This window comes from Oryzias latipes, chromosome 23 (assembly GCF_002234675.1).
Source record: "Oryzias latipes chromosome 23, ASM223467v1".
Classification (NCBI taxonomy): Eukaryota; Metazoa; Chordata; class Actinopteri; order Beloniformes; family Adrianichthyidae; genus Oryzias; species Oryzias latipes.
In genome coordinates, this window is record NC_019881.2 from 3,383,433 (window position 1) to 3,397,337 (window position 13,905).

General features: G+C 40.6%; 1 protein-coding gene and 1 non-coding gene across 5 annotated transcripts in view; one reads left to right on the plus strand and one right to left on the minus strand.

The window, feature by feature from the left end:
• The window catches only part of LOC101173596 (anoctamin-1), a 200,054-nt gene that overhangs the window by 24,850 nt on the left and 161,299 nt on the right, over window positions 1-13,905 (minus strand). For 3 of the 4 annotated variants that reach the window (XM_020714026.2, XM_020714024.2, XM_020714027.2), the window contains one exon: window positions 5,962-6,107. In XM_020714026.2, the coding sequence (XP_020569685.1) occupies window positions 5,962-6,107 (146 nt within the window). The remainder of the gene's footprint in view (window positions 1-5,961; window positions 6,108-13,905) is intronic. The other variant, XM_020714025.2, reaches the window with a different exon arrangement.
• trnap-ugg overlaps window positions 13,841-13,905 on the plus strand; it is a 72-nt gene continuing 7 nt past the window's right edge. The window contains exon 1 of the tRNA in view: window positions 13,841-13,905. This exon is cut by the window's right edge and continues 7 nt beyond it. This is a non-coding gene — a tRNA (tRNA-Pro).

A 13,905-nucleotide genomic window follows, 5' to 3' on the forward strand; every position in this document is an offset into this window, starting at 1 on the left:
GAATAACCTGGGTATGTACCTGAGCTGAGGTTGACGGGTTCAGACCACAAACAAAGGAGAAAAAAGAAAATCAGCCTGTTGTTTTCTCATCTCAGACTGTAAGATGGCTCCTAAAAAGTTTTCCTTTTAATCTAAATGTATCCAGTTTAAGGTTGTTTTGCATGCAAAGTCAAGTCAGTCTCACTGACTTGACTTTGCATGCATGTACATATATTTCTGGTCATGTATTAAAGCGGTACGTCTTGTTCTCTGCAACCTGACTCCTGGAGGCCGGCCTGAATGGCAGCAGATCAGTCGTTGCTTCTCTTTTTCCAATTATTTCTGCTAAATCCAAAGTGAAACAGTTCTGAGCATCATGAATTTCATGTTCACCTCCTCTTCGGCACTCTAAAAGTTATGTAGATTGAAAACAATAAATTGGGGTCCTCATTAAAACCGTTTCATGAGGATTCCATAGAATAAAACGTTAAGGTTTATGCCCGAAAACGGTCATAAAAACGGTCGTAAAAACATACGTAGACTATTAAATTGGAAATGGACGCTTGAATGTGGGTTGCTGAGGGTGGTTTGAACGTACTCACAAGCATTGATGCCAATTTATCCAGAGAGCCTTGATTATCGTAAAAACCTGTCATGAGCCTTTACTTTAAATCAGACACATATATCTGGCTTCCACCAATACCCAATCTTTAGTCATCTATCAATTAAAGATATTAAAGTCAATGAAGCAACGATAAAAGGGTCTTTAGAGGTGGATTCAGTCGCCTAACTCCACCCACATCTCCATCACTGAGTGTAAAGGATCTTTAGGACAGCCGGGCCACGATGCCCTCTCAGGAATACCACAAAAAACTGGTTTCAATGAAGTTTCTCTGATCTGGCTCTATGATGTGACGATGCTAAGACAATGTAAATACATAAAAACAAAAGCTGTACTTTTTCATATTTTTGCAACTTCAGACAACCTACAAAATAAACATGATTAAAGAAAACATAATATTGTTCTAATGACCCTTCAATCACAACAGAACACCTCATCCAGAGCGTCCCTGCTTGGATCGACTCCCACGACTGGAATGAGGCCAAAGTGGATCCAGAAAAGGATTATCTCACTACAGCTGTGTCCAAAATCCTTCACTACTCCCTAACCTCTGAAAGAATTTGCAGGTTGGTATACTATTCAGAGCCCTGGATTTTAATGCCTGTCAGACACGTGCTTACTACGTTTTCCTCTTTTTGTTTTGAACACAGAATCTAAGGTCACTCATTAAAAACCTAATAAATATAAACATTTTGTGAAGACTATTCATAAATCCACTGTGTTCTGATGATGAAAACATGGATGATTTAAAAGGATACATTTAAATACATGTTTTTAAATGACAAATTGTTTAAACACAATGCATTGTGGTCTATATTTGCTAATCTAGTGACCATCAATACATACTGGGTTTTTTTAGAGACTTCTGGGAATTTTCCAGGGTGCTGGACTTTGGAATTGTAGTTTCAGACACTCGATAAAATGGCAAACGCCCTATATAGTGTACCTATTAGTGAGCCTTAGAGACATACAAAGGCCATGAGAAGGATGCAGACATTAAAACAAGACGCTTTCAAATGTACAAAGCTGGTCTGAATTATGCTGCTGTAACTCTTTGTGTTTTTGTTTTCCTTGTTTGCTCCATAAACACAGTAAAACCAGCTCTGCTAATGTTAACCCAAAGCGGTTCTTTATGGCTGTAAACACGGACATGACGTGGGAAAGACACAAGTTACAACCTTCAATCGATAAATTTTGGTCTGTTCAATTTGAAAGATGCTTTTCTCAGAGCTGCTCCTTCTGGATGTTTGACCTCCACTAGCAACCCAGGTCTGTGTCCATGACCTTCTGCAGATGTTCCCTGATCTCCCAGCTCAGAGCTGCACGTTCAAAGCTGATTTCTGTTATTTATCATCCTGGGAATTATTACAACAAACAGGTGTGAGATCCCAAAAAACTATGTTTTCTTTCATGGTTTCTCATGAAAAATGGAAACTGACAACTTTATGTTTGGAAAAAAAGCATTATTGGATGCAAAGCCACGTCTTGCTGGAAACCCACAACATCTGTCCAACGTAAGCAGAGGTCTGTCAGTTCTGAGTGCAGGCCTGCTCTGGGGAACCATGAAAAATGACAGTTTTTTATGATCCGGTTTTAAAGATGTAAAACTATATTTGCCACATATGCAGATTCACCTTTCTACAGCCACTGATATAAACTTGTTTAGGTTTATTTTTGCCTTCTCTTTTTTTATTGATTAAAACAAAGGCTGTTCTACTAAGATACGGATCAGGACAATTAGGCAGCAAAAGAATTTGTCATTTTTTACTTAGACATTGGATCCAATTCCATTAAAATCTGAGGGACAGGAAGCGTGTCTGTCTGTATAGTATCCTACACCATGTCATTATATTGTGCAATGTTTAAGACCTTTTCTGTTTCCAGACTGAAACACTTGTGCAATATTCCTGCTGTTTAATCAGAAACCTGATGTGTTCCACCTGTTTAATGGATTGATTCAATTGACAGATACGGCCTCACTGACTGATTTCGGGCTCCACTGTGGTGTTGTGGTTTGCACTCTTGCTTCATAGCCTAAGGGGGGGCTGGCCAACCCTGGTCCTCAAGAGCCTCAACCCTTTCTGTTTTTCAGCTCTACCTGCACTGCTTGATGCTGACAACCTAAATCCAGTGTGTTCAGTAAGTCAAGATGTGAATTGCTAATCAGCAGAGAGTGGAAAACAGGCATGATTCAGGCTCTAGAGGTTCTGGTTCAGATCCAAGCTGGGTTCTATCTATGTGTAGTTTGCATGTTCTCCTCATGTTGTAGGGTTTTCTGCAGGGACTACAGCTTTCTCTTACTGTCAAAAATGCTTCATAGGTTAATTAGTGACTCTACTCTAAATGCTCCCGTAGTTCTGTGGCCCTGTGAAGGGGAAAAGTGATCCATCCACCTACAGGTCATGTATCTCACCTACACTCAACAGTATCTAGGATAGGCTCCAGCAACACTGAATGGGATTCAGTAGGTCTGGAAAATGGATGGTGTGACCAGTATATGCAACAGATGCACCTTCAATTTGTTTCTGAAATAACTTTCACTTCTTTCAGTTTGACCCGTTGAAGTTTGTAGAGTAATCCAAGTGGACTGTTTTGGACAGTTTAATGTCTTTTTTTTCATGATTTATTGATAACAAGAATTGTTGGAATTTAGCCCTTTCATCTGTAATCTTCATATTTTATGAGCTTTTAAAGAAGCATGTAAATCAGATTTGAACCACAGTTTAAAATCTTGTTTTCTTTCAAAAGGTTCTGTCACTTATTTAAAACATTCCAACATAAAATAATTCACTGATCAGCATTCTGATCATTCCCAAAATTCTATGTCTAAATAGTCTTGGATTTGAACTTTGAAAGTAATTCCATCTATCCATTTTCCAAATGCACTGAATCTATTTTAGGGTCATTGAGTTGCTGGAGCCTTTCTCAGCTCCTGGGTGGGAAAGGTGAGGGACTCTGGACAGGTTGCTAGTCCATCACAGGACCACACCAACAGACAATTGAGAATCACCAATGAACCTATGCTGCACGTTTTTGGACTCTGGGAGAAAACTGAAGCAAACCCACGAATGCTTGAGGAGAACATGCAAACTCCTCAGAGAAAGAACCCAGCCAGGATTTGAACCACACTGTGAGATGAGACTGCTAACCCCTACTCCACCTGCACCTACATGAAAGTAAATGCTTGACACATTGCAATGGTCAACCAGAAACAACTAAACCAGTTTCCAACCACTGCGGCCTCCTTGATTTATTTTATTAGGTTGAATGATTATTGTCCACTAAGGAATTAGTGATCAAAACTAAGGGTTGTCGTCATGCAGTGGGGTGGGGTGGCCTCGATCCTGAAACACATGATTGAGCTTTAGAAACGTGTGATTTCAACCCAAATATGTCAAGGAAAGACATCTCTGCATGCCTGCCCCTGCTGAGATGTGTATAAATATGTCAGTGGCTAATTACATTCAGGTCCTTTAAAGTTGAATGTAAAAAATGTTTTACATTTAACCTCCAGATGAGACCCATTATCCAAAGAGCTTTGATCTGTACATGGACTTTCAGTGTTTATTATTTGTGGCTTCTGACTGGCATGAACCCATTTTGAATTGTGTCCGTGTCAGTGTGCTCCAGCTCAAAAGAATATTTGCATCACTCCCTGTGTAGATTTATTCATTTTCCTATTGGAAACAACAGCACTAAAAGGGCCAGATAAAGAAAACATCTAAATGTCAATACAGCATGATGGACTTCAGGCAGAGCTCCTTAGATTATTTAATACCAACCTGTGAGATTTTATAAATAGGAAGTTGATGCATTACATTTTCTTTTATGCTTTTTCAAGGTGCATATTCTTTTAACTCCTTTTCAGAGGGAGGAGGCGCAGGAGCCCATTAAATCATCAGATGACCAGAATTGGCTACTATTGAGCTTTTTTTATGTTACTTGTATCTGCAGATAAACATGCAACATAAAGTCAACATATTGTGAAACTTTGGCACCATTTCAACAGTGAAAGTCTTGCTGTCTTCGGGCTGCTGTGCCTTCATTCATCTTTTAATCTGTTTTTACCCTTCAGGGTCACGGGGCTGCCAGAGTCTATCTCAAGGACTTACAGGCAAAGGCAGGCGACAACCTGTACAGGTCACCAGGGCCACAATCATACACACCTTCACACAATTTAAAGTGACCAATTAACCTATGAAGCATGTTTTTGGATGGTGGGAGAAAGCCAGAGTACCTGGAGAAAACCCACAAACGCACGAGGAGTTCTGATTTATTCCCCCCCAGCCAGAACTTGAACCAGGGGCCTTCTTGTTGTGAGGCCAGAGCACTAACCACTGCACCACCATGCAGCCTTGTTCAGGATATACTGTTACTTCACTGTACCATCATTCAATCATCATGCTTTCATTCTGAACAAATGGCTAAGCTGCCCGCCTTCCTTCTTAGCCAATCGCCATCACATTCCAGGGGGGTTCTCTGGCCCTGTTGTACCCTGATCTCCACCCAGAACGATACCTTGTCATGATCTGGTCTTTAACCACCATCAGTTACTAGACTATGTTCAAGTTCATACCAAGCATGGTTAGGATTGGCCTATGACATGATTTCTTTGTTTCACAAATAAATGATGGTGCATATTTTTGAGATCTTTCCTAACTGACATTTCCTATACACCAACCCATATTAATAATAAATCCTATTGGAAGCCCTGTTTAACCCCCTTTTAAGTGAGGCCCTCATTATAAAAACATAAAAAGGACAAACAGCAGAGCTGAGTATGACAGTTTTGTCCATGAAAGAATTTGCCACATGTTCTTAACATGTTCTACTACTGACTTTTGTCATGATATTTGTAGCGTTTGGAGATACGGTGGTTTATAAATAAAGGTAATTGAAATTATTTGGTGAAATAGAAGTTAGATTTCTGCGCATTTTATGTGAAGCTTAATGGACAAGTGGTGGAGGGTTTTCCCTGAGATTGTGGGTTCAAATCCACAATGAGGTCTTACCATATATACTATACTATACTCTAAAAACGGGACATTGGGAAGGGTCAAATGCAGAGAGGACCAACTGATGGGAGTTTACCTTTACCATGTTGGCCCATGCAACTCTTTTCTCCTGCAATTGTGTAGAATTATAGGATTCATTCTTCATGCAAACCCTGGATTCAGTTTTTGTCGTTGATATCCTACTTAAACATTTTCATTATGCAGTTAAAACTAAGACTAAATTAAACTTGATTAGGAAAATCTCAGTGTAATCCATCGATGTGCTTGTGGCACGTAGAGTTTAGGTTCATTGGGTGCAAATTCTAAAAATTAAAAAAAAATAAAATTGGAATGCTTTGGACTCACTCATTTCCATGTATTCTGGCGTTAGACCGTCAAAGGGGGCCAGGGCGTAGTCCAGGTTCCACTGTTGGGGAGGTTTTTCATCCTCCCTGGCGTTCGGTGTTGCTTCTTTCTCCTTCAACGATCGTATCAACTTCTTTAACTTCCTGCTGAGACAGAAATCAATGTTTGGTGGTAAAAATCGTAAAGAGTTTCAATTCAGTGTGTAAACATTTTATGTTTTGATCAGTGAGGTAATTTCACACGTTTTTTTCCCATTTTAAGTGAAGAAGTTCATCACGTTTTCAGAGAAACATCTTTGTTTTCTTTTCGACACAATTAGACGTACAAATGGGTGTGCATATGATTGTGAGGAGCTAAACTGCAAAAACCATATAAATAAATTATTTAAAACTGTTTTATGTGCTGATTATTCTGATAGCAGTTTAGTTCAATTAGACTGCATTTACACTGCAGGTCTTGATGCCGAAATCCGATTTTCTGACTATATCCGACTTTATAGGCAAACCCGCTTACATCATCTTTTAAAAGTGACCCGTATCCGATTTTTATGTTTACACTATACAATGCTGGAACTATCAGACGTAGACGTTCTGAGGACTACGTAGCAGCATTTCCGCCTTTCGCGGACCTCCTTCGGACACCAGGTGCTAATCCTTTCAATTAAGAACAAAAGAACTCTAAAACTGACTCACCAAATTGGATAATAGAAGATTAGAATACCTGCTTTCACCTTTCTTGTACCAATGATTTAGCATTCATGTGGTTACTGGAGTCTATCCCGGCCACTTTTTGGGCAAAGGCAAGGTAAACCATAAATGGTTCAATAATGGGTATTGAAAATAAAGTTATAGTCTTCTCTTGAATCACATGGCATAAATAGCATTTTGCTTGGCAAAAATCTTGTAAAGTGCTTCAATATGAGGCTCGTTGGTCTAGGGCAGGGGTCGGCAACCCATGGCTCCGGAGCCACATGTGGCTCTTTCATCCTTCTGTTGTGGCTCCTTGTGACTTTGGAAAATAATGAGTATTTTATAATAATTACATTTTATTTTAGTTTGTTCATTTTTCATGGCATTTCAAAGGCTCTGCTGGGTCCGTACGAAGCGTCTGCCACGTAAAAAACAGCTTCCTTTGAGTTCGTATTTATCAGGCAAGAACTGCAGAACTGATAGCAGGAGGAGACACGCGGGGCGGCTTCAATAAACACTTCGGTGTCCGGATTGGTCTTCTGCCGGGAACTTGACGTGCTGCGGGGCAGAGAGCAACTCGCTGATGACACAGAGTTTGCGCTAGTGTTGCCAGATAGAGTCACAGTTTTCCAGCCCAAAAGTCATCTGAAAACCGCCAGACCCAGCCAAAAACCGCCCAACACAGCTTTTGTTGATGTTTTTTTCGTACTGGACTGATTTAGCAAAATAAAAGTTTTTCTAAATAAAAGATAGTTCAGACTAATAATAAAATGTGTACACTAATGAATATATTTCTTGAGCGGGCTGCCTTCTCCCATTCATTTTCTTAACCCGCTCTATCCCCGCTATAACCTGCGTCCTGCTTTTTCATCCTTGTACTTCGCTGGAGCGCCCCGACTATCATGTCAACCTATGATGACCGTATTTTGCGCTCTCTGTGTAGGACACACTGAGGAGCGCAGGGGAAAAAACTCAGCTGCAGAGGATATGAACAGGTGAACAAGTAGACAAGAAAAGCAGGTAAGAGGCGTGGGAAGGGACTTTGGCTTCAAACTCTGTCAGACTCAGAAAGATGCAAACACGGGCATCAGATTTAGGCGCAGCTTTCCCTGCGGGAGTTGAAGCAGAGACTTTCTCTGGGATGATTTTATGAACTGAAACATGGAAACATGGTTACCAAGTAGAACTCTCCAAAATAATAAACCTGATCTCTCCACATTCTCAGTGTCTACCATGCATTGATAAACACATTGCTCCATGCACCGATCAGACCATAACTTCAGCTGGTAGCTCCTCCCACACGCAGCCAGGGTATACTCCTTTAATGTGCATTTGCAGTGATGTATGTTTCAGAGGATGTCCGATTGGCCAATCTACATGTCAATCAAGTCCCGTACTTCTCAGTGAGGATTTTGATTGGCTGATGGATTTTTAAGAAGTACTTTTTTATATTTTTTTAATCTTTTCAGGCCCGAGATCTACAATCGTGTCCTTGAAGATCGACCGATCGATCGCGATAGACGTAATGAACACCCTTGATGTAATATATACATGCATAATATATATAATGATGTCAAAACGGGTTGTGGCTCCGGGTGCTTTCTTTTCATTAGGGATGGTCCGAAATGGCTCTTTGAATGACAATGGTTGCAAACCCCTGGTCTAGGGGTGTGATTCTCGCTTTGGGTGCAAGAGGTCCCAGGCTCAAATCCCAGACCAGCCCTTCAACATTGTTTTTTTCTTCTGTCTTCAAAAAAAAGGAAGCAATCAGTCTGTTCATTTGGATTAGGTAATAAAAAAAGCATGACACTTTCACTAATTTCATCCACTGGATGCTAATGCAAATTCACACCAAAACTGGGGCCAGATGGGCTATAGTAGCCTGAACACCACACCAGGTGTTAATCCTTTCAATTAAGAACAAAAGAACTCTACAACTGACTCACCAAAATGGATAATAGAAGATTAGAATACCGGCTCTCAGTCAGGATTTCTGCTGTGACCTTCAGATGGGAGGGTCAGAATTTGGCATTTTTAAGAGATAAAATCATGGTTCCATCTTTCTTGTACCAATGATTTAGGCTAAAGTTTGTGATGTGGGGTACAGTAAACCCTTGTTTTTCGCGGGGGTTACGTTCCAAAAAGAACCCGTGATAGACAAAATCCGTGAAGTAGGAACTAAGAAACCTCTATTTTTTTTTTTTTTTACAATTATTATACAATTAAATACTCTATTATACATTGAAAAGAAAGAACAAACCATTTTACAGGTTCAAGCATTTGTTTCACAAATAAAGGTACTTTAGAAACGTTTTTTTTTCAACAAATAACTGCTGTACTGTACTGTCAAATAATAATTTTAATCATCGATGTGAACAGAAGGCTTCGAATCGCAGAGATTAGCCCTGCCCACCGCGACCCGAGTAGTTGGATTAAACGGGAGAAAATTTAAAATGATTATGAAAAAAATACAAAGTACAGTCGAACAAATAGCAACTCAGGTGTATTTCACTGCTCTTTAGAGGGAGCCGCTGCATCCTGACTCCCTCTGCAGTGTTTTCCTCTTTTGAAGCCCGCGGTGCAGCCTGTCAGGTTCGGGAGAAGAACATAGTGATAGGCAGTTGTTGTTGTTGCTCTTTTTCTTTGGGTTTAGAGAAACTCGAAATTGCAAGATGATTTGCACGTACGTAATGTAAATTTGGCAAGCTGTTTTACGTACGTGTACATATTAAACTGCAACGTTATTGATGCACAGGTAGAGAAGAAGCAGAGTGACTTTTTAGCCAATCAGAATGCAGAACACAATGCACGATGCAAATCCGTGAAGTAGCGAAACCGTGAAAAGTAAACCGCGTTATAGCGAGAGATCACTGTATAGTTTTTTCCAAAGCGTCCACTCCTTTTTGAGCCCTTGATGTAGTTTATTTCTTCTGTCTTCAAAACAACAGAAGCAATCAGTCTGTTCATTGCGAATAGGTAATAAAAAAAGCATGACACTTTCACTAATTGCATCCACTGGTTCCTAATGCATATTCACACCAAAATTTGAGCCAGATGGGTTAAAGCAGCCCAACACCACACCAGGTGCCAATCACATCAATTATGAACAACAGATCTCTGAAACTGACTCACCAAATTGGATAATAAAAGATTAGAAAACAGCTTCCTCTGGGGGATCCATCGTTCTTGGGCACCACCAGCTTGACCTGTAGGGCGTGCCGTTGCTGTGGTGCCCGTTCTGGTTGGGCGGGCTGGGGTCCCACTCTGTGGTCTAATAGCCATGGATGGGGCCCTGGGCTGCCCTGTGTTAGGCGGGCGCTGCGGTAATGGCCCCTGTGGTCCGGCTGGGCCTTGGAATGAAATGATCCCCATAATATCGTTTCCTCACAGCAGTACCAAGCCAGACCTTCTTCAACTGCAGTTATTTGTTTCTGTTCACTGTTCTACTGGGGTAACTGGGTGGGTGGGGATGGGGGGTGGTGAGGGAGGGGTACCTTCTTTGTGGGATTGTCCTTTGTTTTCTGTTTTGAACAACTTTCATTTTTTATGACTGTTTTATCTGTTTTTATGTTAAGCGCTTTGTGTTTTTAACCTAAATGAAAGGCGCTATATAAATAAATAAAGTTTGAGTTTGAGTTTGAGCTTCCTGCTCTGATTTAAGATTTCTGCTGTCACCTTCAGATGGGAGGGTCAGATTTTGCCCTTTTTACCAGATTAAATCATGGTTCTATCTTTCTTGTACCAATGATTAAGGCTAAAGTTTGTGAGCTTTCCACTCCTTTTTGGGCTCATGTGGTTACTGGAGTCTATCCCGGCCACTTTTGGGCAAAGGCAAGGTAAACCATAAATGGTTCAATAATGGGTATTGAAAATAAAGTTATAGTCTTCTCTTGAATCACATGGCATAAATAGCATTTTGCTTGGCAAAAATCTTGAAAAAATGCTTCAACGTGAGGCTCGTTGGTCTAGGGGTATGATTCTCGCTTAGGGTGCGAGAGGTCCCGGGTTCAAATCCCGGACGAGCCCGTTAAAAAACGCTTGTGCTTTATTTCTATCTTCAAAAACAAAGGAAACCTTCAGTCTGTTCATTGGATCCAAGTAAGGGAAACAGTACATGACACCTTAACTACTTAACCTTTGTACCACTGCTTGCTTATGTAAATTCACACCAAGACTAGGGCCAGATGGGCTATAGTAGCCTGAACACCACACCAGGTGCTAATCCTTTCAATTAAGAACAAAAGAACTCTAAAACTGACTCACCAAATTGGATAATAAAAGATTAGAAAACCGCTTCCTGCTCTGATTTAGGATTTCTGCTGTGACCTTCAGATGGGAGGGTCAGATTTTGCGATTTTTACCAGATTAAATCATGGTTCTATCTTTCTTGTACCAATGATTAAGGCTAAAGTGTGTGAGCCTTCCACTCCTTTTTGGGCTCATGTGGTTACTGGAGTCTATCCCGGCCACTTTTGGGCAAAGGCAAGGTAAACCATAAATGGTTCAATAATGGGTATTGAAAATAAAGTTATAGTCTTCTCTTGAATCACATGGCATAAATAGCATTTTGCTTGGCAAAAATCTTGAAAAAATGCTTCAACGTGAGGCTCGTTGGTCTAGGGGTATGATTCTCGCTTAGGGTGCGAGAGGTCCCGGGTTCAAATCCCGGACGAGCCCGTTAAAAAAAGCTTGTGCTTTATTTCTATCTTCAAAAACAAAGGAAACCTTCAGTCTGTTCATTGAATCCAAGTAAGGTAAACAGTACATGACACCTTAACTACTTAGCCTTTGTACCACTGCTTGCTTATGTAAATTCACACCAAGACTAGGGCCAGATGGGCTATAGTAGCCTGAACACCACACCAGGTGCTAATCCTTTCAATTAAGAACAAAATAACTCTAAAACTGACTCACCAAATTGGATAATAAAAGATTAGAAAACCGCTTCCTGCTCTGATTTAGGATTTCTCATGTGACCTTCAGATGGGAGGGTCAGATTTTACCCTTTTTACCAGATTAAATCATGGTTCTATCTTTCTTGTACCAATGATTAAGGCTAAAGTGTGTGAGCCTTCCACTCCTTTTTGGGCTCATGTGGTTACTGGAGTCTATCCCGGCCACTTTTGGGCAAAGGCAAGGTAAACCATAAATGGTTCAATAATGGGTATTGAAAAAAAAGTTATAGTCTTCTCTTGAATCACATGGCATAAATAGCATTTTGCTTGGCAAAAATCTTGTAAAATGCTTCAACGTGAGGCTCGTTGGTCTAGGGGTATGATTCTCGCTTAGGGTGCGAGAGGTTCCGGGTTCAAATCCCGGACGAGCCCTTGAATGTAGTGTATTTCTTCTGTCTTTAAAACAACAGAAGCATTCAGTCTGTTCATTGAGCATAGGTAATAAAAAAAGCACGACACTTTCACTAATTGCATCCACTGCTTCCTTATGCAAATTCACACCAAAACTTGAGCCAGATGGGCTAAAGCAGCCCAACACCACACCAGGTGCCAATCACATCAATTATGAACAACACATCTCTGAAACTGACTCACCCAAATTGGATAATGAAAGTTCAGAAAACCGCTTCCTGCTCTGATTTAGGATTTTTGCTGTGACCTTCAGATGGGAGGGTCAGATTTTGCCCTCTATACCAGATCAAATCATGGTTCTATCTTTCTTGTACCAATGATTAAGGCTAAAGTTTGTGAGCCTTCCACTCCTTTTTGGGCTCATGTGGTTACTGGAGTCTATCCCGGCCACTTTTGGGCAAAGGCAAGGTAAACCATAAATGGTTCAATAATGGGTATTGAAAATAAAGTTATAGTCTTCTCTTGAATCACATGGCATAAATAGCATTTTGCTTGGCAAAAATTTTGCAAAATGCTTCAACGTGAGGCTCGTTGGTCTAGGGGTATGATTCTCGCTTAGGGTGCGAGAGGTCCCGGGTTCAAATCCCGGACGAGCCCGTTAAAAAACGCTTGTGCTTTATTTCTATCTTCAAAAACAAAGGAAAACTTCAGTCTGTTCATTGGATCTAAGTAAGGTAAACAGTACATGACACTTTAACTACCTAGCCTTTGTACCACTGCTTGATTATGTAAATTCACACCAAAACTGGGGCCAGATGGGCTATAGTAGCCTGAACACCACACCAGGTGCTAATCATTTCAATTAAGGACAAAAGAACTCTAAAACTGACTCACCAAATTGGATAATAAAAGATTAGAAAACCGCTTCCTGCTCTGATTTAGGATTTCTCATGTGACCTTCAGATGGGAGGGTCAGATTTTGCCCTTTTTACCAGATTAAATCATGGTTCTATCTTTCTTGTACCAATGATTAAGGCTAAAGTTTGTGAGCCTTCCACTCCTTTTTGGGCTCATGTGGTTACTGGAGTCTATCCCGGCCACTTTTGGGCAAGGCAAGGTAAACCATAAATGGTTCAATAATGGGTATTGAAAATAAAGTTATAGTCTTCTCTTGAATCACATGGCATAAATAGCATTTTGCTTGGCAAAAATCTTGCAAAATGCTTCAACGTGAGGCTCGTTGGTCTAGGGGTATGATTCTCGCTTAGGGTGCGAGAGGTCCCGGGTTCAAATCCCGGACGAGCCCGTTAAAAAACGCTTGTGCTTTATTTCTATCTTCAAAAACAAAGGAAACCTTCAGTCTGTTCATTGGATCTAAGTAAGGTAAACAGTACATGACACCTTAACTACCTAGCCTTTGTACCACTGCTTGCTTATGCAAATTCACACCAAAACAGGGACCAGGTGGGCTATAGTAGCCTGAACACCACACCAGGTGCTAATCCTTTTAATTAAGGACAAAAGAACTCTAAAACTGACTCACAAAATTGGATAATAACAATTTAGAAAACCGCTTCCTGCTCTGATTTAGGATTTCTGCTGTGACCTTCGGATGGGAGGGTCAGATTTTGCGATTTTTACCAGATTAAATCATGGTTCTATCTTTCTTGTACCAATGATTAAGGCTAAAGTTTGTGAGCCTTCCACTCCTTTTTGGGCTCATGTGTTTACTGGAGTCTATCCCGGCCATTTTTGGGCAAAGGCAAGGTAAACCATAAATGGTTCAATAATGGGTATTGAAAATAAAGTTATAGTCTTCTCTTGAATCACATGGCATAAATAGCATTTTGCTTGGCAAAAATCTTGTAAAATGCTTCAACGTAAGGCTCGTTGGTCTAGGGGTATGATTCTCGCTTTGGGTGCGAGAGGTCCCGGGTTCAAATCCCGGA